The sequence below is a fragment of the Sitophilus oryzae genome, unplaced genomic scaffold (genome assembly GCF_002938485.1).
Source record: "Sitophilus oryzae breed Bouriz unplaced genomic scaffold, Soryzae_2.0 scaffold_1586_pilon_pilon, whole genome shotgun sequence".
Taxonomy (NCBI): domain Eukaryota; kingdom Metazoa; phylum Arthropoda; class Insecta; order Coleoptera; family Curculionidae; genus Sitophilus; species Sitophilus oryzae.
Window position 1 is genome coordinate 487077 of NW_022146265.1, and position 27346 is coordinate 514422.

At 30.0% G+C, this 27346-nt stretch overlaps 2 protein-coding genes across 2 annotated transcripts; one reads left to right on the plus strand and one right to left on the minus strand.

Moving 5' to 3' along the window:
* The first annotated feature begins 352 nt into the window (after nt 1-352).
* On the plus strand, nt 353-6784 carry LOC115879703. The gene is made up of 4 exons (XM_030896659.1): nt 353-587; nt 2672-2868; nt 4998-5108; nt 6619-6784. Exons 1-4 carry the CDS (start codon nt 459-461, stop codon nt 6782-6784), a joined length of 603 nt encoding a protein of 200 aa, XP_030752519.1. The 5' UTR covers nt 353-458.
* Nucleotides 6785-6822: 38 nt separating this feature from the next.
* Nucleotides 6823-15927, minus strand: LOC115879704. The gene is made up of 6 exons (XM_030896661.1): nt 15741-15927; nt 15510-15674; nt 12449-12737; nt 8774-8881; nt 7724-7831; nt 6823-6955 (listed from the first exon to the last, which is right to left on the minus strand). The coding sequence occupies exons 1-6, from the start codon at nt 15925-15927 to the stop codon at nt 6823-6825; spliced, it is 990 nt and encodes a 329-aa protein (XP_030752521.1).
* Nucleotides 15928-27346: the final 11419 nt, after the last annotated feature.

Genomic DNA, 27346 nt, shown 5'->3' on the forward strand with positions numbered 1-27346 from the left:
CTCTTACTGTCTACAAGCTCACCGTAAAGAAGATATTTTGATAGGCGGTTTTCTTGCATTCTGCATACGTGACCAGCGCATCTTAAGCGGATTTTGTAATAATTATAACTTCAACGCTCTTGCACCTTGCAGCTAGATTTTTCAAGGACTGATACGGTTATAACCTAACTACGTCCATGTTAACGACATTCCTAGCATCAATAAAATCAATATTTTTCTTCAGACCACGTGAGAATTTTTCTTACTGCATAGAAAAAAAAAATAGAACTAACATATTTATTTTTTTAATTTGCTCCACTGTTGTGTTACGATTAAAAATTCAATCGCCTGTTCCAGCTTTACCATTCTCCAAATAGCGTAATATTTTATCTATCAATTAACGTTAGGTAATAGTCGTCATTGTTCAACATGCCCAGTGTTAGGTTGCATCTCAATTCTTTGCCTAATAATCTACGACAATGTTATGCCAAATTATTAGATCGGTGGTATTTTCTACCCTATTCATTTCCGTTGTTTCACCTCATTCCAATCAGAAACTAAACAGACAAAAGAGAACGCTGGTGTTTGGAGACCTTACAGTTTTACAGGTTGGTTCAAATTTCTATAACTTCAAATCATACAGTATGAAATACAATTCTTAAAATAACTTAAACACATAATATGCAGATTTTTTTGAACTGTTAATATTATTTTACGTAACATATCAAAAAATAAAAAGCATACTACGCACGAATGGAAAAGATGGGCAAATGATTTATTGGTGCGTAATATGGTTTTGCAACGCGAATTGTGTACCGTACTTTACCTACAACAGCTCTTTACACTAGAAAATCAACATTTTAAATTTTATTAGGGAACGTTAAGGTTTGTTTTTATTTCACAATTACTAATATTATTCAATTACGAATATACCGGTGCGTCTCAAGAGTGGCTCACTCCCCTATAACTTTGTTATTTTTTTTTGGGTTGAGATTTTTGGGGGGAGATTTGGTATGTTAATATATGACGTAAATTAGGATTGATTGACGTATTCAATTGTTTTTGGCCACTTCCTGTTTCACCGGAAATAACTACAACTTTTGATTTTTAAATGATACCCTCGGTATTTTTTTTTTTACTTTATTCAATAGAAAATGACACTCTGAATAGAATGACATGTCATATGTCAACTTTTGACATTTTCGCATATGGTTTATTTGAAATTGTAACATGCGGTCCATAACGACAATTTGACTCGAAATACCAAGTGTATAGTAAAAAATGTTTTTTCCAAATATGCTAATGAGCTACTCTTGTTCCATTTGAAAAATTTGAGATATGCTTAAAGAACGATTTAGGCATCTTTAAAGGTTGATTCTCACTATACCTTCCGTTTTCATTCCGTATCCATTCCATATCCGTTCCGTATTTTTGATTGTATTCACGCTATACATATGCTTCCGTTCCGTATCAGTTCTATACTTTTTATTGTTCAATTTATATCATTACTAAAGCTTTATTTTAAAAATTTGTATCATTTGAAAAAGTTAATAGGAAGAATTAAGAGGTAAAAGAATAAATATATATCAGCTAAATGTTTACAGAGCTGGTACCAATCAAAGAACTTGACAACGCGGTTTCCTATACGCTTCAGTCCAGGATATGGAACGGAAGGGAAACCGTACGGATAGTATGCATTGTCCTATTCATTTACATGATATAATATTTTTTGTAAACGGAAGGTAGGTAATTGATACGGAAGGTATATATAGTGAGAATCAACCTTTAACCGGTCAGGACAAGACACGAAAAACATTAGACGATCAAATCTATTTTTTCAAGGCTCCTGATTAAAAATTAGTATTTTTAACACAGCCATGGCACTCTAGATTAAAACTTAAAATATTATTATTTTAAGCAAGAATGTCAAAAGTTGACATATGATATGTCATTCTATTCAGAATATCATCATCACCGATGGTGCCATTTAAAAATCAAAAGTTGTAGTCATTTTCGGCGAAACAGGAAATGACCGAAAACAACTGAATACGTAAATCCATCATAATTTATGTCCTATACTAAACTAATATACCAAATCTCGTTTTTTTATTTGAAAAAATAAAAAAACGAGCCACTTTTGAGACGCACCCGGTATACAAAACAATAATTATCGTATTTTAATATCATTAGTTATAAACAACACACTATCATGGGACACCTATACTTTCCTTATACTATGCCTATACTTCCAATTAAAAGCTATCCATAAACTAACGATTTTAAACTTTAAAAATGTTTTTGGAATAGAAATTTTATGTTAAAACCGCTAAAACACAAATGATTTATTGAAGTCAAATTAATACACAAGAACATTATGTGCCATACTATGACATTTTGTAATTATTATTTTTATTAAATACTAGCAAAATAAAACACTAATTTACCAAATACACTAAAACACTTTACTTTTGTACTGTTAGCATTTGCTGAAAATAGCGAAAAGCGCGTCCAGTGCAAAAGTAAAGTTTTTGGTGTATTGTGGTGAATTAGTGTTTTATTTTGCTGTTTAACACCAAAGGTTCCAACCCTCAAGTGAAATATTAAATACTATTTAATATATTGGGTGAAAAAAGAATAATTTTTTTAACCCCAGTATATTCTACCTTTAAATAATCGAATAATTTTAACATAGTTGATTTTAGGGTATGCTATCCCGGTTCCGGACTTGCTTGTGCCCTCCACGTCATTGGGATTTTTCGTGCGGGGAGTTTATGGTGTTCCTTACAATGCCAGCGACTTCACAAATCCAGAAATTCAGGAAGTTACACGAAATTTACCGTCATTGACACGATGGGATTTATACAAAGTGTTTGAGAAGGATTCCGAAGTGTAAGTTTGACTTTTTTAAACATTTTAAATTAATATTTGCAGATTGATTACGTTAGAATTAATTAAAAACTATTTACTTTTAAGATATAGATACATCTATACTAATATATAAAATCCTTAAGTGACTGACATACTGATTAATCACGATCCTGCTCAAACCACTCAACGTAAGAAGCTCAATTTTGGCATACAGGTTGATTCTACGGTGTAGAGGTTCGATAAGAAGGGATTTTTCGAAACTCCACTTCCAAGAGGGTGAAATCACCCCTCAAATATTACAATATTTTTTATTTAAAAAACGGTCAAGTTTCCGAAAAAACGCTTAAACACGTATATTTTATTTTGTTTTTTTACATATTTTAAGATTTTTTAAAAATGTATACAGGGTGTTTCGAAAAATCTGGTCATTGAATAATCACGATCCTGTTTAAAGCGCTTGACGTAAAAAGCTGATTTTTGGAAAACAGATTGACTTTAGGGTGTAGGGGTTTGATAAGAAGGGATTTTTCGAAACTCGAATTATAAGGGGGTGAAACTATCCCTAAATATTAAAATATTTTTTGTTTAAAAACCGGTGAGTTTTTCGGAAAAACTCTTAAACACGTATATTTTATTTTGTTGTTTTACATATATTTTAAGATTTTTTATAAATTTTTACAGGGTGTTTCATAAAATATGACCTTTGAGTAATCACGATTCTGCTTAAACTGCTTGAGGTTTAAAGCTGATTTTTGGTAAACGGATTAACTGTGGGGTATAGAGGTTCGATAAGGAGAGGTTTCTCGAATCTCAAATTCCAAGAGGGTGAAAACGCCCCTCAAATATTACAATATTTGTTATTTAAAAAACGGTTAGTCTTTCGAGAAAACGCTTGGACAAGCATAGTTTATTTGGTTTTTTACATATTTTGAAATTTTTTAAAAAATTATACAGGGTGTTCCAAAAAGTTGGGTAATTTCTTAACCACGATTCTGCTTAAACTGCTTGACGTAAAAAGCTTATTTTCGGCAAACGGATTTTTCGAAAGTCAAATTCCAACGAGATGAAACTACCTCTCAAATATTACAGTTATATAATAATATCGCTACGTTGTTTTTTCTCATGCTGACATAAATGTGAGAAAATTTTATCCAGTTTGTACGTTAATGGAAATTCTTGCCTTGCTTTATCATCACCATTACAAATGATTAATTCGACGCGAACGAAGTCGTTGCTACACGCTAGTATAAATATAAAGACTGGTTCACCGTTACGTCATCAATATATGTCAAATATGAGATTTAGGCTGTATCTGAGATCAGTTCATATGTTGTTTCAATTTTAAGTACGTTTCTATAATATTGATTGAGCGAGTTCTCTTTTAAAAAATAAAATTGATTAAAAAAAACGTTCTTTCCAAAAAAACACAGCAATGCTTGAAATTTTTAAAACTTTTTTGATGACATCTTGGTGAACATCCCAGGGCGCAACTTTGCTCCAATTTAACCATCCTATATCTATTAGTGTTTCCGAGATACTAATGTTCGTACCCCGAATTTGTAGCACCCTGTATATACTCTTCTATATGTTACTTATACTCTTCTATATAATCTTCCATTTTTTTGGCTAATTTTCCAGGTTCTAAGATTTATAAGCTAGTTTCTGCAAAATATCAGAGGTCAAAGGCCTCATGACATAGAGCCTGTTTACATGAGTAATTGCGATATTTTTTGCGCTGCTAATGGATAACAAATCAGCTTATTTTATACAAGAAAATCCAGGGTCCGGATGGAATATTTTTGCGTATTTTTTGAGATGGTATGATTCTCCCTGATACTACATTGTGGGTTATATATTTGGTTATTCCCAGTACTACTCTAGTACCAGCTCTGGACCAAGTTTCTACACTTCTGTAACCTGTAAAATTAGTCATCTTAGTAGTGTTCTATGGGATGCACATTCTCGGATTATCTATGTTCCACATGGTCCTTTTGAATTCGAATGTAGTGTTCAGATTAAGATGTGTATCAATAATAGCAATAAAAACAGTAAAATTTTTTCGACTATATAATCACAGTAAATTTAGTATTAATAACCAATTTATTTGTGTTAATATAACTAGTTTTAATGTTATTTTTTTTGTTACTTAGGAAAGGCCATGGTGGTCGAGTCTGCATATTGAGAGCAATATGCGAAGCTGCAGAAGCACCCATAGATAAATATCACGGTTTTTTTGAAGAAGTTTTACATTTTATATTTACGTGAGTATAATGTTAACATTATTGTACTTGGACATACTGTGCTTTAAAAATTTGAAATATTTTATACTAAATTAAGTCCGGAGTTGTTTTATAAGTTCACACCAATTAAATTTTTAGTCACGTGATTAAGTTAAAACAGAAATAAATTAATTATAAATATATAAACAGTTACTATTCACATCAACAAAACTCATCTTCTTAACAGCACTTAGGGACATAAAGGGCTATTACTACCGCATTCCAGTTCAAAATATCCTAATAAAGTTGCGATGAGTTTTTTTACGGCTATTAAGCTAACTTGTCCAATCCAATGTTCTAACTGATGATACACAGATGATTCACCTATGGAGAGAGTACCAAAAATATAAATATCTAGGCAGTTGGTTGACCGAAAACTTGGATCAATCATCAGAAATAAAAGCTCGAATAGAAATAGCCAGAGCATCCTTTGTAAAACTCAAAAAATGTCTCTGCAGTGGAGACATCAACTTAAAGCTTAAATTAAGAATGCCAAGGCGTTACATATTTGCCACTCTACTCTATGGTTCAGAGGTTGGACACTTAAAAAGGTCGAAATGGAGAAACTTGAGGTATTCGAAATATGGTGTTATCGGCGTATGCTGAGGATTGCATGGACTGACAAGGTTAAACATATGGAACTGCGGCGCAGAATTCGGAAGGACCTTAATGATGATTGACACCCTTAAAAAGAGAAAACTTGAGTACTTTTGACACATAATGAGAGGACCTAAATCTGCTGCAGAACATAATAGAAGGAAAGATAAAGGGCAGAAGGAGCCAAGGAAGAAGAAGAACATCATGGCTCAAGAATTTGAGAGAATGGTTTGGAATAACTTCAAACGAGTTATTCAGAGCAGCCGTTAACAAAGTTAGAATTGCCATGATGATTTCCAACCTCCATTAGGAGATGGAACCCGAAGAACAAGAAGCTATCTTGTACACTTCGCACTAAAAGAAGTTCTAAAAAGAACAATGTTCGACTGCAAGATCTGCTAGTAAACATTTTTTAGCTTAAAATATCACAACACAATTCATTTAAACCAAAAACTCGTAATACAAAACTGAAGTGTCAAAACGAATGACAATATCAGGAAAGAAATAAATAAATGTTGTAATTTGACATTTTTTACAGTAGAGGTACCACCTGAATTCCCTGCGCGAAATTTAAATTCCAGTCAGTCAGCCCTGTGCCGAATATTTGCATGGTTGACAACAATGAATTTAAAAATCGCGCTCTCGATTAAGTAACTAAAAGTTTAATTGGTATCGCTGATACATATTTTTTCTGTCATATAATTTTTTTTGTTGCATAATTTTTTTGGTATAGATAAATAATTCTTTTTCAATTCATGTCCTTGAGATAACATATACCAAAGCACAATTTCTTTTGCCAATAATAATTTACTTCTGATTTTGCACGAGGAAATTGAGAGACTTCATATACAAGAAAAAAAAAATGTTATAACCCATTAATTTTCCGTATTTTTAGGCCTACAAGTACAAACGAAGAACTGAGTCACCATACGGATAACGAGTATTATGCAGCACATCATTTAGGAAAAAACAACAAAGGAAAATGCAAACAGCTTTTTCCGAATTGTAAATTGACTCTGTTAGATTTATTTACGCAATTTTACGATAATATTAATAAATAAAATAAAAAGAAAACCATAATTTTCATTTTTTATCATTTTTATTGCGAAACTGTTAATATATTTGACAAAAGCGAACCTTTACAAGCAGGATACATTTTGTTACAGTTGTGTTCAGTATTGGCAGCATTATCGTATTTATCTTCATCTGGATAATTATCATGAGGTTTAGCCCTAGAAAACAATATTATATTGTTTTATTAAGCTTGATTTTCATGCATCCGTTGTCCGACGATACGATGACACGATATTAATTTTATTGGTTGAATTGAAAGAGTTTGGTTGGTTAGAAACGGTTAACCAATCGAAGTCTTTACAACCAACCAATAAAATTAATATCGTATCATATTATATTGTTTTATTAAGCTTGATTTTCATGCATCCGTTGTCCGACGATACGATGATACGATATTAATTTTATTGGTTGAATTGAAAGAGTTTGATTGGTTAGAAACGGTTAACCAATCGAAGTCTTTACAACCAACCAATAAAATTAATATCGTATCATCGTATCGTCGGATAACGGACGCATGAAAATCAAGCTTTAGGAGTAAAAATGACACTTTTTGTGGCGAAGCTATAGGTTTGACATACAGCCGAGGCACAAAAGTCATTTTTACTCCAAATAGAACATGCAAAAAATAGCATGTTTTCAAACGCCACAAATAATTTTTTAAACAATTTTAAACGTTCCAAATAATATAAAGAAATTAAAAGTCATTTATATATCGAGAAACTATGGTTACACTCGTTGAATTACTGACACATTATGTCAGTTTAATAATATATTTTCGTACTTTTTTTGCTTAGGGGTAAAAGTGCTTTACTTTTATGCCTAGACGTTAAAATGACTTTTTTAAATTGTCAATCATGTCGCAAAAATTAATACTTTTGTAACGTTTGAAAAAAAAAATTATTATAAAAATTAAATTGCCCAATTACCTAAAAATTACTTTTAATACTTCTTCAATAAAACTTCCTTTACTCTTTGGTGATTTCGTAATTTCGCAAATAGCTTTTAACAGACAAGTTTTTCCATCTAAGTTCAATCTAAAAATAATAGAGCATAATTATTGGAAGTTGTTAGTTTTTGAGTACAATATTTAAATATGTATTTAGAATTTTAATTAGAATAGTAGTATAAAGCTAGTTGGAGCTTCAAGTTGGAAAAGTCAATTCTGTTATAAGGTATACAGGGTGTCCCAGGCTGAGCGTGCATTAGAAGTTTTTAGAGAACTACAATATCTAGATCGGAGATTTTTTGCATATCATTGTTTTACAACGAGATCTATCAATTAAAAATATTTTTAATATGGCGGCACTTCCGGAAATACCGGAAGTTGACAGCAACTTTCTTATTTTAAATAGGTCCCCCATTTTTTATTACATACTTAAATTGTCTGTAAAATTTTATGAATTTTGATATTAAACACTTTATACCTAACATTAACCGTTTAAAAAAAAAATATTTAAAATTTTTGAACGAAAAAAACTGCCTGTCAAAAATATGGGTATAGCCTAAACGCCAAATTTAGTGATTACCACGGTCACTGTGGCATAAAAAGAAGACATGTGGCTAACTATTTCAAAAATGAAATTGTTTGAATGTCATATAATAATGACGGCAGCTGTCATGGAATTGAGCGATTAAAAAATTATCATAAATCATTTTTTTCTAATACCCCCTTTTTTATTTCACTAGTGAAAAGGCTTTTGAATTTGTTACTTTTTGACCACACATATTCCTATAACTAAAATAAATTGTTTTTTAGTTATTTAAGATTTAGTTTTAATATACGCTTTAAAATAAGAAAGTTGCTGTCAACTTCCGGTATTTCCGGAAGTACCGTCATATTGAAAATATTTTTAATCGATAGATCACGTTGTAAAACAATGATGTGCAAAAAATCTCCGATCTAGATAATGTGGTTCTCTAGAAACTTCTAATGCACGCTCAGCCTGGGACACCTTGTATATTATGTTTCAACTTACGCATATAAAAATGTTTCAAGTTTTTGGTATAAATCTCTTCTTGTTCTCCTGTGAATGTGGTGATAAATCGGATCAACGTATGAAGTAACTGGAGTCTTTTTTACATATCTAGAAAATATGAGTAAAGTTAAGTAGAGACTGTTCAGTCATCGTTCACCGTTACGTCATCATTATTTGTCAAATATGAGTTTTAAGGTGCCGTCTGAGATCAGTTCATATTGTTAAGAAAATTTTAAGTACGTTCCTATATTATTGATTGTGCGAGTTCCTTTTTTTGGGAATTTATTGATTTTATTGATTTTCTTAAACTCTTTATCAGTTATGATCCCTTTAATTATCATCCTTTGGACTGTCGAAATTCCTATTTCTAAAGCATCAGCAACTCGCTATATTATTTAAAAACGTTATCAATTTGTATTTTTGTATTGTACTTAGTTCATATATGACGTCCACGGCCAAGAGTGTTCTACCAGCGTCTCTTTCTCGAGAAAAATAATTTATAAGCTTAGCAATAAGTTCTTGTTGATTTTGGTTAAATCTCTAAGGCACTTTTTCAATAAAAAAATTGACTTTTCTTTTATAGCAACAATGGATTTTTAATTTTGACATTGATAGATGTCCGTCAATAAAGTTATAATCCCAAATCAAATGACATTGGCAATTACTAAAAGGAAATTTTGACATGGATCGATATCCGTTAATAAAATTATAACCCCAAATCAAATGACAGTGACAATTACTAAAAAGAATATGCAGTAATTTACGAAATGCCGTAATGACGTCACCAATCTCTTTCATCTGGTTGGCAAGTGATTGAGAGAGTTCGACAATTTGACAAATGACGTGACGTTGAACGATAGCTGAACTATACCAAGTAAGCTATACTATTGCACAATTTTCTTACGAAAACAGTCTTGTACTTTTTTGGTTTCATTTGGGTTTTACTAGAACTTATTTTGTGTCACCATTTATAAGGAAAGTAACCACTTAACTACAAATACTGGAATTTTCCAAAAAAGAAAGATTTACAAGTATCAGTATTGCTCTTTATACAGTAGGAGCCCACTTAGATTAGACAAATTGGTGGATACAATTCATACAGTTTTGAAAATGGACAATTTTGTACAGGGTGGGTCAAATTCGACGCTTTTAAATGGAAACACCCTTTTCTATAGGAGATAGACAAAAACTAATATCGGTGTCTGGAGCTCAATTTTTGTCAAAAACATGATGGTGAAAACAGCATATCGATATCTGTTACCGTTTCGGAGTTACGGGGTGTTTTTCAAAAATATGCATTTTTAACAAATCGCTGTAATTCTTTTGCTATAGAAAATTTTGTATTGTTATGAAAACATTTCCAAACCACCAAAAAACGTAGAATTTAATGGTTTAAGTATATTTTTTTTTAAAATTAATAATTTAAGAATTATCAATAGAAAATTTGATTTTTTATATGGCACACCCTTTATATTTTTAATTTATTGAAAAGAATTTAAAATTACCTTTCCAAAAATATAACACACTTGATATTTTGCTCGATTCCTCTTTGAGATATAGAGTATATAAAAATTTGCCGGCTTTAAATAAGTAGGCTTTGAACGGCACCGGCTGTAATGCAAAAAAATTCTAGCTGTGAGCATCAATTATAACGAAAATAATATTTGCTATGAGAGATGCAGAATTTTATAACAATTTAAAATATATTTAACCAACATCAACACATTTAAACTATATCTAATAACAATAAAAATAAATAGCAAACCAAGACATGAGATTTTGCTACAGGTGTTCAACAATATCGACCGTTTTCTGTAATGGACAGACGGGTCAGTTTTTGAACATTTCTCGCGGAATTCATTAACTCAGTGAGGGTGAAAGATACCCTCTCATAACTGCTAAATATTTCTAATTATTGTTTAGATTATATGGAAGAATAAGAAACCTTTATTCTTCCGCAAATATATCCATAGGATTAGATCCATGGGCACTAAGTCAGGCGGCCTCAACGGCCAACGGCTGGAATCTTGGTTAGCTATTCAATTATTCTTGAAATTGGCTGCAAAAATTTGCTGATAACTTCAGCGTTCAGAGGCGGTGCGTCGTCTTGCTGGAGAAAATATGTTTTCGAGTTCCATTAAGGGCATATCATCAATAAGGGGTCCAAAGCCTACTAGTTAAAAGTGGCGAACTTTTAAAAATTCTGTATTTCGAAGGGGATTATAACAAAATATCAAGTGTGCTATATTTTCGGAAAGGTAATTTTAAATTCTTTTCAGTTAATTAAAAATATAGAGGGTGTCCCAAATAAAAAATCAATTTTTCTGTTGATAACTCTTCAATTATTAATTTTAAAAAAATTATACTTAAACCATTAAATTCTACGTAAAAAGGTGCTTTGGAAATGTTTACATAGAAATACAAAATTTTCCATAGCAAAAAAGTTACAGCGATTTATTAAAAATACACATTTTTGAAAAACACCCCGTAACTCCGAAACGGTAACAGATATTGATGTGCGGTTTTCACCATCATGTTTTTGACGAAAATTGAGCTCTAGACACCGATATTAGTTTTTGTCTATCTCCTATAGAAAAGGGTGTTTCCATTTAAAAGCGTCGAATTTAACCCACCCTGTACATGGCAGCGCGAGCGACAAAGATGCTAGGTAGAAAAGTTGAAATTCAGAAAAAGACTTCCGGAAAACTTTCCAGGTATCCCCTTTTTTAGAATCAAATAACTGAACTATTTGGACATTTGTAGAAATGTCGATTTTCAGTATATCTATTTGCAGTAGTTTTTTTTCTATTTTTTGAAATACCTATAAAACTATACCGGGTGCGTCTCAAAAGTGGCTCACCCCTATAACTTTTTTATTTTTCAGATACAACAACGAGATTTGGTATGTTAGTATATGACATAAATTGGGATTGATTGACGTATCTAATTGCTTTCGGTCACTTCCGGTTTCACCGGAAATGACTACAACATTTGATTTTTAAATGGCACCGTCGGTATTTTTTTACTTTATTCGATAGAAAATGACACTCTGAATGGAATGGCATATCATATGTCAATTTTTGACATAGTCACTCAAAAACAAATTCTATTTTAAATTTCAATCTAGAGTGGCTGTGTTAAAAAACACTAATTTTTAATCAAGGAGCCTTGGAAAAATAGATTTGATCTTATAAGTTTTTAGTGTCTTGTCCTAGCCGGTTAAAAGATGTACAAATTATATTTTTAATCATATCTCAATTTTTTCAAATGGAACGAGGGTGGCTCATTAGCATATTTGAAAAAAGTATTTTTTTACGAATAATTTGATACCACACACTTGGTATTTTGAGTCAAATTGTCGTTATGAACCGCATGTTACAATTTCAAATAAACCATATGCCAAAATGTCAAAAGTTGACATATGATATGTCATTCGATTCAGAGTGTCATTTTCTATCGAATAAAGTAAAAAAATACACATTTAAAATAAATATACATTTAAAAATCAAAAGTTGTAGTCATTTCCGGTGAAACCGGAAGTGACCGAAAACAATTGAATACCTCAATCAATCCCAATTTATGTCATATACTAACATACCAAATATCGATGTTTTATCTGAAAAAATAAAAAAGTTATAGGGGTGAGCCACTTTTAAGACGCACCCGGTATTGTACCTGTCCATATTTGGTCTGTCATATCTTCTACCGGTACCTTCAATTTCTTTTTTGCTCTTGTAACCGTATCTTCCATAAGCCGGTGTCATTCTGTTGGGAGCCTTATTTTCCACAAAATTCGTAAAGGGGTTGCTGTAACTGTTGACAGGTGTTCGAAAACTGTTACTTTGGAACCAGTTCGTGTAACCGTTATCAAACTTTCTTAACGGTGAGCTCCACGGTGCATAGTTGTAGCTTGCACGATCGTGGTCATGATGGTCATCGTGGCTTAAAGCGTCTAAATCTATATCTAAACAAAATATAACGTATCGTTGATAAACACATGAAAGAAAAAATAGTAATTTTAAAAATATAGCCTTTTTAAATTCAACGGCATTTTAAGTTTCATAGACAGAGGGCACTTTAATTTGTCCGCTTTGCGACAGCTGCGACACTTGCGACAGTTTCATAAACATACTATAAATATTAAAAATCTAATTTAAAATTGTAAAACGAATTTAAATTTACGATTTAGACGAGCTCATGAAAACAGACAAGTAAATAAAGATGTAAACTAGTATGAATTTTATAATTTATAGGTATACAGTGTGTACCAATAACTTTACAACAAATAAGTAGAACATATCTTATTTTTTAGTAATGTAATAAGTTTGTGGAATTAAAATGTGAAAAGTTAGGCTAAATGACAAGATATAGAACAATATCAAAGAGAAAAAGCTGTTCAGACGTTTATGGAAAACCAATACAGCATGGGGCGAGTTACAGAAGAGACAGAAAAAACTGTTCATAGCGTGAATTTTGAACATCCTGTATGATTTACGATTTCCATATTTATTGCAAAGTAGGTAAGTATAGACCATCTAACGTAAATACCTAATATAGTTTTGATTTTAGGACAGTTTTTGGATTTGTAATAACTTTTTTTAAGAAAGGCTGAAAAATATATATTTTTATTTTTTTTATTAATATTTCTAAAACTAATGGGTGTACCATTTAAAAAAAATCATCCCGATCCACTCACACTATTTTGAGCCACCATATAGAAGTTAATTGTTTTCCTGAAATACATCCTAGTACATACTTTAGGTTTGTACTTAAACAAAGTTCCCAAGTTTTTTATAATAGGAGCTACAGATGCCCGACGCACTATTGCCAGATCCTGTATAAGGATGACCCAGGCTTTCCAAAACGCTCTATATTAGGTTTTTGATTTGTGATTTTATTTTCATTATGTAAAAATAAAATGGGGGCAATGGTAATGCACATTTTGAAAACATTTTTGTCAACATAGAGGATGTTCAAACATATTTTCAAACTAATGTTGTATATTTTTAAATAGAATACTATATAATTTATTAGCTCAGTGGATTTGCCATTAAATTTTCATTCTAAAAATACCTTAATGTCATATACTATACCGAGTAGTTTTTTGGAAATATATCCATTTTTATTCTAAATTTATTGCTTATTTAAAGTTCACTCAAAATTCTAAATTTGAAGAATTTAATTTTTTTTCGCAGGAAGTAGTGCATAATACTGCCTTTTTCAAAATTTAGTGTACTAAAAATTTTGCGATGTTGTTTTATATATACAGGGTGAGTCATAATTAAATGTTGAATGAAAAATACATTTAGTTTTGACCCACCCTGTATATATCAAATAAGATTGCAAATATTGATAGACTGAATTTTAAAGAAGACACTATAAAACAGTACCTCCGACTAAAAAAAATTGAACTTTTTCGAATTCAGAATTTTGAGAGGGCAGATGGGCATGCAAGAATGTCAAAATTTGACATATAATATGTCATTCTATTTAGACTGTCATTTTCTATCGAATAAAGTCAAAAAATACCGAGGATGTTATTTAAAAATCAAAAGTTGCAGTCATTTCCGGTGAAACAGAAAGTGATCGAAAACAATTGATTACGTCAATCAGTCATAATTTATGTCATATTCTAACATACTAAATCTCGTTTTTTTATCTGAAAAAATAAAAAAAAGTTTCACGCAGTGAAAAAGTTTCACGCAGTTTTGTGTGTATGAGACACTGTGGTAAAAAGTAACACTTTATAAATTTTATTTCATTTTTTGACGAATGCTAATTTATAAAAACAGAGACGTTCATTGTCACAACTTATTATTATATTGATTTCTGAGCCAAATCCACATTTATTTAGAATACTTTATTAATTAAAACAATTTAAAAGTATGTTAGTAACTAAATTTTGGTGGGAAATAATGGTGGTATATTTAATTGGTATACACTTTTACAAAAATTTAAATAGTTTTTTATATACCAATAGGCTTGCAACATTTACCACCTGTATATTTTGTACATATATGTTGCTTTAAATAAACCTGAAATGTAAATATTCCATGGGTATAGTGATAAATGAGGTCTAAATTATAAGAAAATGCATTTTCTACGAAAACTTGAAGAGATAGGTAAAAAATGGTATAAAATAATTTGATAGACAATTAAATTGTACATCTAATTCTTCTAAAATATATAGGATGTTCCATTTAAATTAAACAAGTTATTGTCATTTAAAGCTAGTAATTATTTAATATAAATTTTTGGACACTCTGTATAACGTAGTTACGCATCATATACATTATCCGGTAGATAATATATATGATCTTTGATATGATATAATGACAACTTTGGAACAGAAATGTTATGAACAACCAGCGAAAAGAATACCCACATTACATTTATAAAACCTACAACTTTATATCAAAAAGATATTTGAATCATCTTAAATCAACCCAAACATATCTATTAAAAATAAGGTTCCCATGGATTCAAATTTTCAAATAGGAAACCCGATATGAATCTTTTTTGAAGAAACTGGGTCCTGCACCTGTACTAAACTACAATGTGATTGAAAAAGAAACGGCGTCAGCGATGGCTATGAAATGTAAGATGGCTCTCATTTTATATGTAAAATTATATGGGGAATCTCATCGATCGTTATTTCCAAGCCAACTGGACGCCGTTTTTTACGATCACACGGTATTAATTGTAACTGATGAATTAAACCCTAAATTATACCTACCGTGCGGAATCTCTACGGTTGTAGTTTCAGGTTCCTCGTCCTTTTTCTCAAAGTCTTTACTGTTAAAATATATGGGCGTCGATGGTAATTCCCAAGCTAAAGCCGCTGTGTTACCGAATACAAATAACGATCCCATTCCAACCGACGGGAACGTTAGACAAAAAACTAAAATTTATTACGAGAAAACCTTATTTTCCTTTTGACTTGTTGGCGCAGTAATCTTCATCTTACCTAATTGAAAAGAACTACCGGCTGGGAAAACTAAATACCTCCGTTTTCTGGATAGCTGGGTCTGATTTTCATTTCCTAATTGTCGTTTTATGTCCCTATCCAGATCGTAATCACCCAAAACACCATTTTTTGTGTTCAGAATTGAAAGAAAAAGAATTAAAAGCAAACTAAACTCGTACAGTCGCATCGTGTTAAAACTAAACTGGCTTCTTAAACAGTTACGAAGAAGATCTATTTTTGTTGCTAATAAGTGCAAATAGAATACTGTTTAGTACTTTTTAAGTACCGTTTTTATTATGTTTAAGTCGGGCAATGTATTTTTTATATAAGTAATTTATTAAAAAATAAATTCATTTTGTGGTGGTGTTTTGCAAGAGGCAGTAAGTTCGTCATTCGAGACAGAAATGACAGAAATTAGTCTAAAAGAATATTTTTCAATGTTTATTTATACTATAAATAGAACATTAAATATAGAGTATGTTAATTTTATCGAATTAATGGTTTGATATATGTTTGAGTAACGTTTTTGGTGACGAAGTTACTACCGAAGCCTAATTGTAATGGTAAATATAAGAAACAATGAAGAATAGAGAGATACTGCGTGCTTAATGTGATGAATTAACGCTATAATACAGCTGCAGTAAAAAAAAAATGTCATCCAGTTGGCTTAAAAATGAACATCGATGATATTCTTTATATAACTTTACATATAAAATGACAGCGATCTTCATTTCATAGTCATCGCTGAGGCTGTTTTTTACGATCATAATCTATTATTGCACATTAGTTAAAATAAATTAATTCGTTTTAAACTATTATCAACAAGATATATTTTAGATAAAAGATATACCAAGATATAAGAAGAACATTCATGAAAAGTAGAATATAGTTAAGATTCAAGTCAGTTCAAAGAATATCTAAGATGAGGTTCTCACTTGTTTTTTAGAATATGGAAATACTAATAGTATAAATAAATCATGTATATTCGATATCAATTAAACTTTTAGTTACGTAATCGGGGGCGTAATCTTTAAATTTATCGTTACCAACCATGGATATATTCGGCGCCTAGCTGACTAACTGGAATTTAAATTAATTAAATAAAAGCCCGCTGAGTATTCAGGTGGTAGCTTTGCCGGAACAAACGTCAAGTAGCCACATTTATTTATTTATTTCCTGACATTGTCATTCGTATTACGAGTTTTTGGTTTAAATAATATAATAATAGCTAATATATAGCTCCCGTATACAGATTGTTAACTGGGCAGTTACTTATAGGGGAATAGAATGGCAACACTGCCTATTATAGGGTTTTCTGCCGACTCGGCAGCCGAGGTTGCCATATTTCAACCATAAAGCTCTTGCCGCGAGTAATAAACAAATTAACAACCTGTATAGCGTTTAATAGTTTAACGCCTTGGGAGTAGCAAGGTACAGCTTGCCATGCTAGAGCCGTTCGGTATACAAGGAATGTAATGTGGCTAGCACTACGCTTCAACCGCCTATTATTACCTCAGGAATGCGAATCCCAAGTACTCAAGGCTGAGTCGACCTAGGTACCCAAGTACCCAAACTATTGTTATTTTAATAAAACTATTTTATTTTAATAAAAATAGTTGGCTGATGAAATGCCGGCTATAGGATTCGAACCTACCACCTTGAGATTGGTAGACGATAAATTTTAGACGATTAGTTTAAATAAATTATGTGATATTTTAAGCTTAAACATTTTTACTAGCAGACCTACCACAGTCGAACATTGTTCTTTTTAGAACCTCTTTTAGTATGAAGTGGTACAAGATAGCTTAATAGCCGTAAAAAAAACTCATTGCAACTTTATAAGAATATTTTGAACGGGAAAGAGTGAGCAAGAACAGCGGTAGTAATGGCCCTTTATGTCCCTTAAGTGCTGTTAAGAAGGTGAGTTTTGTTGATGTAAATAATAACTGTTTATATATTTATAATTAATTTTTTTTTCTTTTTATTCTTGGCTTTAGGTCGTTGTGGTTGCAAAGATGTTACTAGCAGACCGTTCTGTCACAGTTCTGTATAAAACATATTTATCATTTCACTAGCCGATAACGTCTACTGATACTACGTTCAAGAGACTTGAAAAAGACATATACTGTCGAAACATCGTCATAAAAATAAAATAATGAACAAAATCTAGCAACATCTTTGCAACCACAACGACCTAAATCCAAGAATAAAAAGAAAAAAAATATATAGTATACCAGGTCAAAGAAACGAAACAAAAAAATTAATTTATTTTTTATATATATATGATATAATGATGCTGCATAAGTCGAAAATTGAATTAATATACCGTATGATCAAAAAAGAAACGGCGTGACGACCGATGACATTCATCAAATCTCTTACATATAACAGCCATCGTCACTGGCAAGCCAATTCTAATACTTAATTAGAACTCTAATATTAGATTCTATTATTACACATATATATTAAATATTATAAAAATATAATATAAAATTTATGAAGGAATATAAATTTATAGTAATTTTCTATATTATAGAACAAAGAAATAAAATTTTGTTCTCTGAAACGCTGAGACGCAATAAATTTCAACTCTTTCTGTTCGAGGAAAAAGTTTTAACAATATTGGACACTCGAGAAAGACATGGAACAATATAAAGCGAATTTTGTTAGAGGTTTTCTGTACTAGTTGAAAAGTCCAATTATCTTCTGCATTCACCTTTGTCTACAGCAACTCTATTATTTTTGTTATATACAAGAAATTATACTATAAATATACAAAACTAAAAATATAGTTAATGGTCATGTAAAATATTAAACTACAAATACAATTTATTATATGTATTTTAAATAAACGGAAGGAAAAACTAAAAAGAAAAGAATATTAAAGGCTTTTGTATTATATAGGGTGTCTCAGAAATAAGCGCAGCTATTTTAACAGGCAGTTTATTTCGACTCCACAATTATGCCTATGAGGTATTTTTTGCGAAAAAAATTGTTAAAAATTTTAATTACTTCGGAAAATTTTAAAAAACTTTTTAGTGTAGCAATATTTTTTTTGCTTGGTATTACCAGGGAGATTTAAAAGGTATCTATGGCTCCAGTTGATCGATGTAATGTTTGTGAGGAAATTATCAGAACGAATTCGCCAGCAATTAAATGCAGTCACTGTCAAAAGTGGACCCACAGGAAGTGTACCGATTTATCTTCTGAAGAATTTTCAAAGTTAGCAAGCAGTACAAAAAAACGGAACCATAAGTGGGTCTGTTCTATTTGCCTTAAAAATGATGTCAGTATTATACTAGATGAACAGGAAGTCAGTGCAAATGGAACGGAAATCAAGGATCCGGAAGTAAATCGAATGGAATTGCTCTTTCAAAAATACTTTTTGCCCTTTAAAAACGAGATGGAGAGGAAACTTGAGGTTATAGTGAATAGCTTAGAGTTGATAAAACATGAGAATAGCCAACTTAGAGCAGAAAATAAATCACTTAATGATAAAATTTCTGAATTGAACAAGCAGTACCTTGAGAACCCACCACTCACCGAAGAAATAATCCAGGAACTACATGAGAGACAGCGAAGAGAACACAACGTAATAGCCTTTAAATTACCCGAGTCTAACAAAGCAAGTAAAGAGGATAAAGACCGAGAAGATCGTGATAGAATTATTACAGCTATATCTCAACACGTAGAGCTTAATACAGATGATATCAAAACTTTTCGCTTAGGAAGATTCAATAAAGAAAAGATAAGACCAGTAAAAGTTATAATGAACTCTTCCATGGATGCACTGAGACTTGTTCGTAGCAAACCATTATTAGAAAATTATTCTGGTCCAAGTTTCAAGTCTGATTTGACGAGGATGCAGCAGGAACATTTGAGAAAGGTGAGAGAGGATTTAAGAAAATTACAAGAAGAAGGATGTTCAACCAAAACAATCAAATATGTGAATGGCAGTCCTAGGATAGTTGAGAAGACAAATTTTTGAATGGCGGAGGTGGCAATAAAGAATCAATTTCAGTTTGTTATCAAAACGTTCGCGGCCTTCGCACCAAGTGCAGGGACTTTTTGTTATCAGTTGCAATTTCGGATTATGATATTATTTGTGTGAGTGAAAGTGGTTTGAACGAAAATTTTAACGATGGTGAATTGGTGGACTCTTCATATTCCGTATTCAGGAAAGATAGGAGCAGCACTACAAGCTCTAAAAATCGCGGAGGGGGAGTCCTAATAGCATGTAAGAACACTTTTAATGCTGTGGAAACATCTTCCACAAACAATAATGTTGAACAAGTTTTTATTCATTTTACATATAACCGTTGTCAATACATAGTTGGTTGTACTTATATACCACCAAACTCTCCTTTAGAAAGTTACACAAATCATATGTCAGACGTCAGTCATATTATGAGTAAATATACTAACTGTAAAACTTGTATCTTCGGAGATTATAATCTACCGAATTTACAGTGGGATCCTCTTGACGAATGTCAAAAATGCCACTTCTTTAAAGAAGTATATATATATATATATATATATATATATATATATATATATATATATATATATATATATATATATATATATATATATATATATATATATATATATACTTAGACTTATAGACATTTCCAAGTAATCCGCAAACAGATTGCTAATTTCCAACTTATCATATGCAACTTTATCGTCCCAGGTCATTTTGTAAGGTAGCTCCTGACAATAGTTGTTTTTATTTTTAATGAAATTCCAGAATTGCGATGAGTCAGACTTAATACTCTGTTCAGCTCCTTTTACGAAATTGTTATAACAAGTCTTACTTTTAAATTTACAAATTTCGCGCAAAGATGAGAATTCATAGTAATAATGTTCATCTAATGTTTCCTTATATAGCTTATGCATGGTCTTTTTCTTTTTGATGGTATTAATTAAGTCTTTATTAAACCATGATGGAAAGGTACTTTTTTTTAAACAGTATTTAGGGATACACTTCTCAATTACATCATATACAATTTCGTAGAAAACCGACATAATTTCGTCAATATTTTTTAAATTATAAATCACTGTCCAATTTATATCTAATAACATATTATTCAATTGTCCATAATTCGCTTTTTTAAAATTATAGAAATATTGTTCTTTATCAGGACACACTCTTGATGTTGTTTCTATAGTTAGTCCTATTGCCGGGTGATAAAAATCTTCATTTACGAGGGGAGTACATTTATTAACTGTTGTTTGAATGTTAGTTAGACAGAGATCAAGTATGACACCAAAAGTGTTTCTAATATAATTTAATTGAAATAATCCTAAAATTGACAACTCATCACAAAAGGCAATTTCTTTTAAAGAAGTGGCATTTTTTGCACATTCGTCAAGAGGATCCCACTGTAAATTCGGTAGATTATAATCTCCGAAGATACAAGTTTTACAGTTAGTATATTTACTCATAATAGTTCTGTATAAAACATATTTATCATTTCACTAGCCGATGTCTAGTGATACTACGTTCAAGAGAATACTGTCAAAACATCGTCATAAAAATAAAATAATGAACAAAATCTAGTAACATCTTTGCAACCACAACGACCTAAATCCAAGAATAAAAAGAAAAAAAAATATATAGTATACCAGGTCAAAGAAACGAAACAAAAAAATTAATTTATTTTTTATATATATATATATATATATATATATATATATATATATATATATATATATATATATATATATATATATATAAAAATAAATTAATTTTTTGTTTGTTTCTTTTGACCTGGTATATATATTTTTTTTCTGTTTTATTCTATATATATATTTATATATATATATATATATATATATATATATATATATATATATATATATATATATATATATATATATATATATATATATATATATATATATATATATATATATATATATATATATATATATATATATATATATATATATATATATATATATATATATATATATATATATATATATATATATATACAACGACCTAAATCCAAGAATAAAAAAAAAATATATAGTATACCAGGTCAAAGAAACGAAACAAAAAAATTAATTTATTTTTATATATATATATATATATATATATATATATATATATATATATATATATAAAATAAATTAATTTTTTTAATTATATATATATATATATATATATATATATATTATATATATATATATATATATATATATATATATATATATATATATATATATATATATATATATATATATATATATATATATATATATATAAAAAATAAATTAATTTTTTTTGTTTCGTTTCTTTGACCTGGTATACTATATTTTTTTCTTTATTCTTGGATTTAGGTCGTTGTGGTTGCAAAGATGTTGCTAGATTTTTATTCATTATTTTATTTTTTGATGATGTTTTGACAGTATTCTCTTGAAATAGTATCACTGGACATCGGCTATGTGAAATGATAAAATATGTTTTATACAGAGGCTTTATTATGAGTAAATATACTAACTGTAAACTTGTATCTTCGGAGATTGTAATCTACCGAATTTACAGTGGGATCCTTCTTTGACGAATGTGCAAAAATGCCTTCAAAAAGAAATTGCCTTTGTGATGAGTTGTCAATTTTAGGATTATTTCAATTAAATTATAAGAAACACTTTTGGTGTCATACTTGATCTCTGTCTAACTAACATTCAGGCAACATCAATAAATGATCTCCCCTAAACAAATAGTTTTATCACCCGGCAATAGAACTTAACTATAGAAACAAAATACATCAAGAGTGTGTCCTGATAAATATATGATGTAATTAGAAATGTACTATATACTGTTTAAAAAAATGTACCTATCCATCGATATATATTTAACGGTGACATATAATTAATACCATCAAAAAAAGTCTATCCATAAGATATTAAGGAACAATTAATACCATTAAAACTAAATTCTCATCTTATACCAGGTCAAATTTACAGAAAGTAAGACTTGTTAAAAAATTAATAAAAGGAGCTGAACAAGTATTAAGTCTGACTCATCGCAATTCTGAATTTCATTAAAAATAAAACAACTAACAGAGCTACCTTACAAAATGACCTGGGACGATAAAGTTGCATATGATAAGTTGGAAATTAGCAATCTGTTTGCGGATTACTTTGAAAATGTCTATAAGTCAAGTCAAAAATTCAAATATGCAAATACATTTACCTCTGAAATCGATGTTAACCTATCTAATATTGAAATTAAATATGATGATCTGCTCAGTACTATGTTAAGTTTAAAATCAACAAAGGACCTGGACCTGATGGTCTTCCCAATCTGTTTTTAAGAGAATGTGCAGTAAGCCTTTGTGAACCTCTATGTTTTATTTTTAATCGCTGTGTGTCTACTGGGGCATTTCCAATTGACTGGAAACATTCCTTTGTCACTCCAGTTTTCAAATCCGGCAACAAATCATCCATCAGTAACTATAGTCCAATATGCATTCAGTCTGCCATTCCAAAATTACTTGAAAAAATGTTAATTCCAACATTAACTAATTGTTTTAAAAATATTATTGTAACTAATCAGCATGGTTTCTTTGGAGGCAGATCTACGGCTTCGAACATGTTTCCATACGTAAATTTTGTTCTGCAATCTATGAACGATAAAACCGAAGTCCATTCAATATACACTGATTTTGTAAAGCCTTTGATTTGGTGGATCACGAAATTCTAATAGTAAAATTACATGCCTATGGTATTCGTAGTCCCTTATGTGATTTTTTTAAATCGTACATTACAGGCAGAACCCAGCAAGTGAAAGTAAAGGGGAGTTTGTCCAATCATTATGCAGTTTTCTCTGGAGTACCGCAAGGTTCCCATCTTGCACCAATTTTATTTAGTATCTTTATAAACGACCTAAATCCAAGAATAAAAAGAAAAAAAAATATATAGTATACCAGGTCAAAGAAACGAAACAAAAAAATTAATTTATTTTTATATATATATATATATATATATATATATATATATATATATATATATATATATATATATATATATATATATATATATATATATATATATATATATATATATATATATATATATATATATATATATATATAAAAAAATAAATTAATTTTCATTCTTCTTTGACCTGGTATACTATATATTTTCTTTCTTGAATTTAAATCGTTAATCGTTACAAAAGATGTTACTAGATTTTGTTCATTATTTTATTTTTATGACGATGTTTTGACAGTATTCTCTTGAACGTAGTATCACTAGACATCGGCTAGTGAAATGATAAATATGTTTTATACAGAACTATTATGAGTAAATATACTAACTGTAAAACTTGTATCTTCGGAGATTATAATCTACCGAATTTACAGTGGGATCCTCTTGACGAATGTGCAAAAATGCCACTTCTTTAAAAGAAATTGCCTTTTGTGATGAGTTGTCAATTTTAGGATTATTTCAATTAAATTATATTAGAAACACTTTTGGTGTCATACTTGATCTCTGTCTAACTAACATTCAAACAACAGTTAATAAATGTACTCCCCTCGTAAATGAAGATTTTTATCACCCGGCAATAGGACTAACTATAGAAACAACATCAAGAGTGTGTCCTGATAAAGAACAATATTTCTATAATTTTAAAAAAGCGAATTATGGACAATTGAATAATATGTTATTAGATATAAATTGGTCAGTGATTTATAATTTAAAAATATTGACGAAATTATGTCGGTTTTCTACGAAATTGTATATGATGTAATTGAGAAGTGTATCCCTAAATACTGTTTAAAAAAAGTACCTTTCCATCATGGTTTAATAAAGACTTAATTAATACCATCCAAAAAGAAAAAGACCATGCATAAGCTATATAAAGGAAACATTAGATGAACATTATTACTATGAATTCTCATCTTTGCGCGAAATTTGTAAATTTAAAAGTAAGACTTGTTATAACAATTTCGTAAAAGGAGCTGAACAGAGTATTAAGTCTGACTCATCGCAATTCTGGAATTTCATTAAAATAAAAACAACTATTGTCAGGAGCTACCTTACAAAATGACCTGGGACGATAAAGTTGCATATGATAAGTTGGAAATTAGCAATCTGTTTGCGGATTACTTTGGAAATGTCTATAAGTCAAGTCAAAATTCAAATATGCAAAATACATTTACCTCTGAAATCGATGTTAACCTATCTAATATTGAAATTAAATATGATGATCTGCTCAGTACTATGTTAAGTTTAAAAATCAACAAAGGACCTGGACCTGATGGTCTTCCCAATCTGTTTTTAAGAGAATGTGCAGTAAGCCTTTGTGAACCTCTATGTTTTATTTTTAATCGCTGTGTGTCTACTGGGGCATTTCAATTGACTGGAAACATTCCTTTGTCACTCCAGTTTTCAAATCCGGCAACAAATCATCCATCAGTAACTATAGTCCAATATGCATTCAGTCTGCCATTCCAAAATTACTTGAAAAAATGTTAATTCCAACATTAACTAATTGTTTTTAAAAATATTATTGTAACTAATCAGCATGGTTTCTTTGGAGGCAGATCTACGGCTTCGAACATGTTTCCATACGTAAATTTTGTTCTGCAATCTATGAACGATAAAACCGAAGTCCATTCAATATACACTGATTTTTGTAAAGCCTTTGATTTGGTGGATCACGAAATTCTAATAGTAAAATTACATGCCTATGGTATTCGTAGTCCCTTATGTGATTTTTTAAATCGTACATTACAGGCAGAACCCAGCAAGTGAAAGTAAAAGGGAGTTTGTCCAATCATTATGCAGTTTTCTCTGGAGTACCGCAAGGGTTCCATCTTGCACCAATTTTATTTAGTATCTTTATAAACGACCTAAATCCAAGAATAAAAAAAAAAAAAAAAATATATAGTATACCAGGTCAAAGAAACAAAAAAATTAATTTATTTTATATATATATATATATATATATATATATATATATATATATATATATATATATATATATATATATATATATATATATATATATATATATATATATATATATATATATATATATATATATATATATATATATATATATATAAAAAATAAATTAATTTTTTTGTTTCATTCTTTGACCTGGTATACTATATATTTTTTTCTTTATTCTTGATTTAAGTCGTTAATGTTTCAAAAGATGTTACTAGATTTTGTTCATTATTTTATTTTTATGACGATGTTTTGACAGTATTCTCTTGAACGTAGTATCACTAGACATCGGCTAGTGAAATGATAAATATGTTTTATACAGAACTATTATGAGTAAATATACTAACTGTAAAACTTGTATCTTCGGAGATTATAATCTACCGAATTTACAGTGGGATCCTCTTGACGAATGTGCAAAAAATGCCACTTCTTTAAAAGAAATTGCCTTTTGTGATGAGTTGTCAATTTTAGGATTATTTCAATTAAATTATATTAGAAACACTTTTGGTGTCATACTTGATCTCTGTCTAACTAACATTCAAACAACAGTTAATAAATGTACTCCCCTCGTAAATGAAGATTTTTATCACCCGGCAATAGGACTAACTATAGAAACAACATCAAGAGTGTGTCCTGATAAAGAACAATATTTCTATAATTTTAAAAAAGCGAATTATGGACAATTGAATAATATGTTATTAGATATAAATTGGACAGTGATTTATAATTTAAAAAATATTGACGAAATTATGTCGGTTTTCTACGAAATTGTATATGATGTAATTGAGAAGTGTATCCCTAAATACTGTTTAAAAAAAAGTACCTTTCCATCATGGTTTAATAAAGACTTAATTAATACCATCAAAAAGAAAAAGACCATGCATAAGCTATATAAGGAAACATTAGATGAACATTATTACTATGAATTCTCATCTTTGCGCGAAATTTGTAAATTTAAAAGTAAGACTTGTTATAACAATTTCGTAAAAGGAGCTGAACAGAGTATTAAGTCTGACTCATCGCAATTCTGGAATTTCATTAAAAATAAAAACAACTATTGTCAGGAGCTACCTTACAAAATGACCTGGGACGATAAAGTTGCATATGATAAGTTGGAAATTAGCAATCTGTTTGCGGATTACTTTGGAAATGTCTATAAGTCAAGTCAAAATTCAAATATGCAAAATACATTTACCTCTGAAATCGATGTTAACCTATCTAATATTGAAATTAAATATGATGATCTGCTCAGTACTATGTTAAGTTTAAAAATCAACAAAGGACCTGGACCTGATGGTCTTCCCAATCTGTTTTTAAGAGAATGTGCAGTAAGCCTTTGTGAACCTCTATGTTTTATTTTTAATCGCTGTGTGTCTACTGGGGCATTTCCAATTGACTGGAAACATTCCTTTGTCACTCCAGTTTTCAAATCCGGCAACAAATCATCCATCAGTAACTATCGTCCAATATGCATTCAGTCTGCCATTCCAAAATTACTTGAAAAAATGTTAATTCCAACATTAACTAATTGTTTTAAAAATATTATTGTAACTAATCAGCATGGTTTCTTTGGAGGCAGATCTACGGCTTCGAACATGTTTCCATACGTAAATTTTGTTCTGCAATCTATGAACGAT

What these genes read in the sequence shown, in the direction of transcription:
- LOC115879704 (XM_030896661.1), bottom strand. Translation starts at nt 15,927, where the DNA reads ATGCGACTGTACGAGTTTAGTTTGCTTTTAATTCTTTTTCTTTCAATT. An exon ending in GACAGACCAAATATGGACAG is followed by an intron (nt 8,882 to 12,448) that starts GTACAATACCGG and finishes CATATTTTCTAG; the next exon opens with ATATGTAAAAAAGACTCCAG. An exon ending in GTATTAAAAGTAATTTTTAG is followed by an intron (nt 6,956 to 7,723) that starts GTAATTGGGCAA and finishes ATTGTTTTCTAG; the next exon opens with GGCTAAACCTCATGATAATT.
- LOC115879703 (XM_030896659.1), top strand. Translation starts at nt 459, where the DNA reads ATGTTATGCCAAATTATTAGATCGGTGGTATTTTCTACCCTATTCATT. An exon ending in TTTGAGAAGGATTCCGAAGT is followed by an intron (nt 2,869 to 4,997) that starts GTAAGTTTGACT and finishes TTTGTTACTTAG; the next exon opens with GAAAGGCCATGGTGGTCGAG. An exon ending in GTTTTACATTTTATATTTAC is followed by an intron (nt 5,109 to 6,618) that starts GTGAGTATAATG and finishes CCGTATTTTTAG; the next exon opens with GCCTACAAGTACAAACGAAG.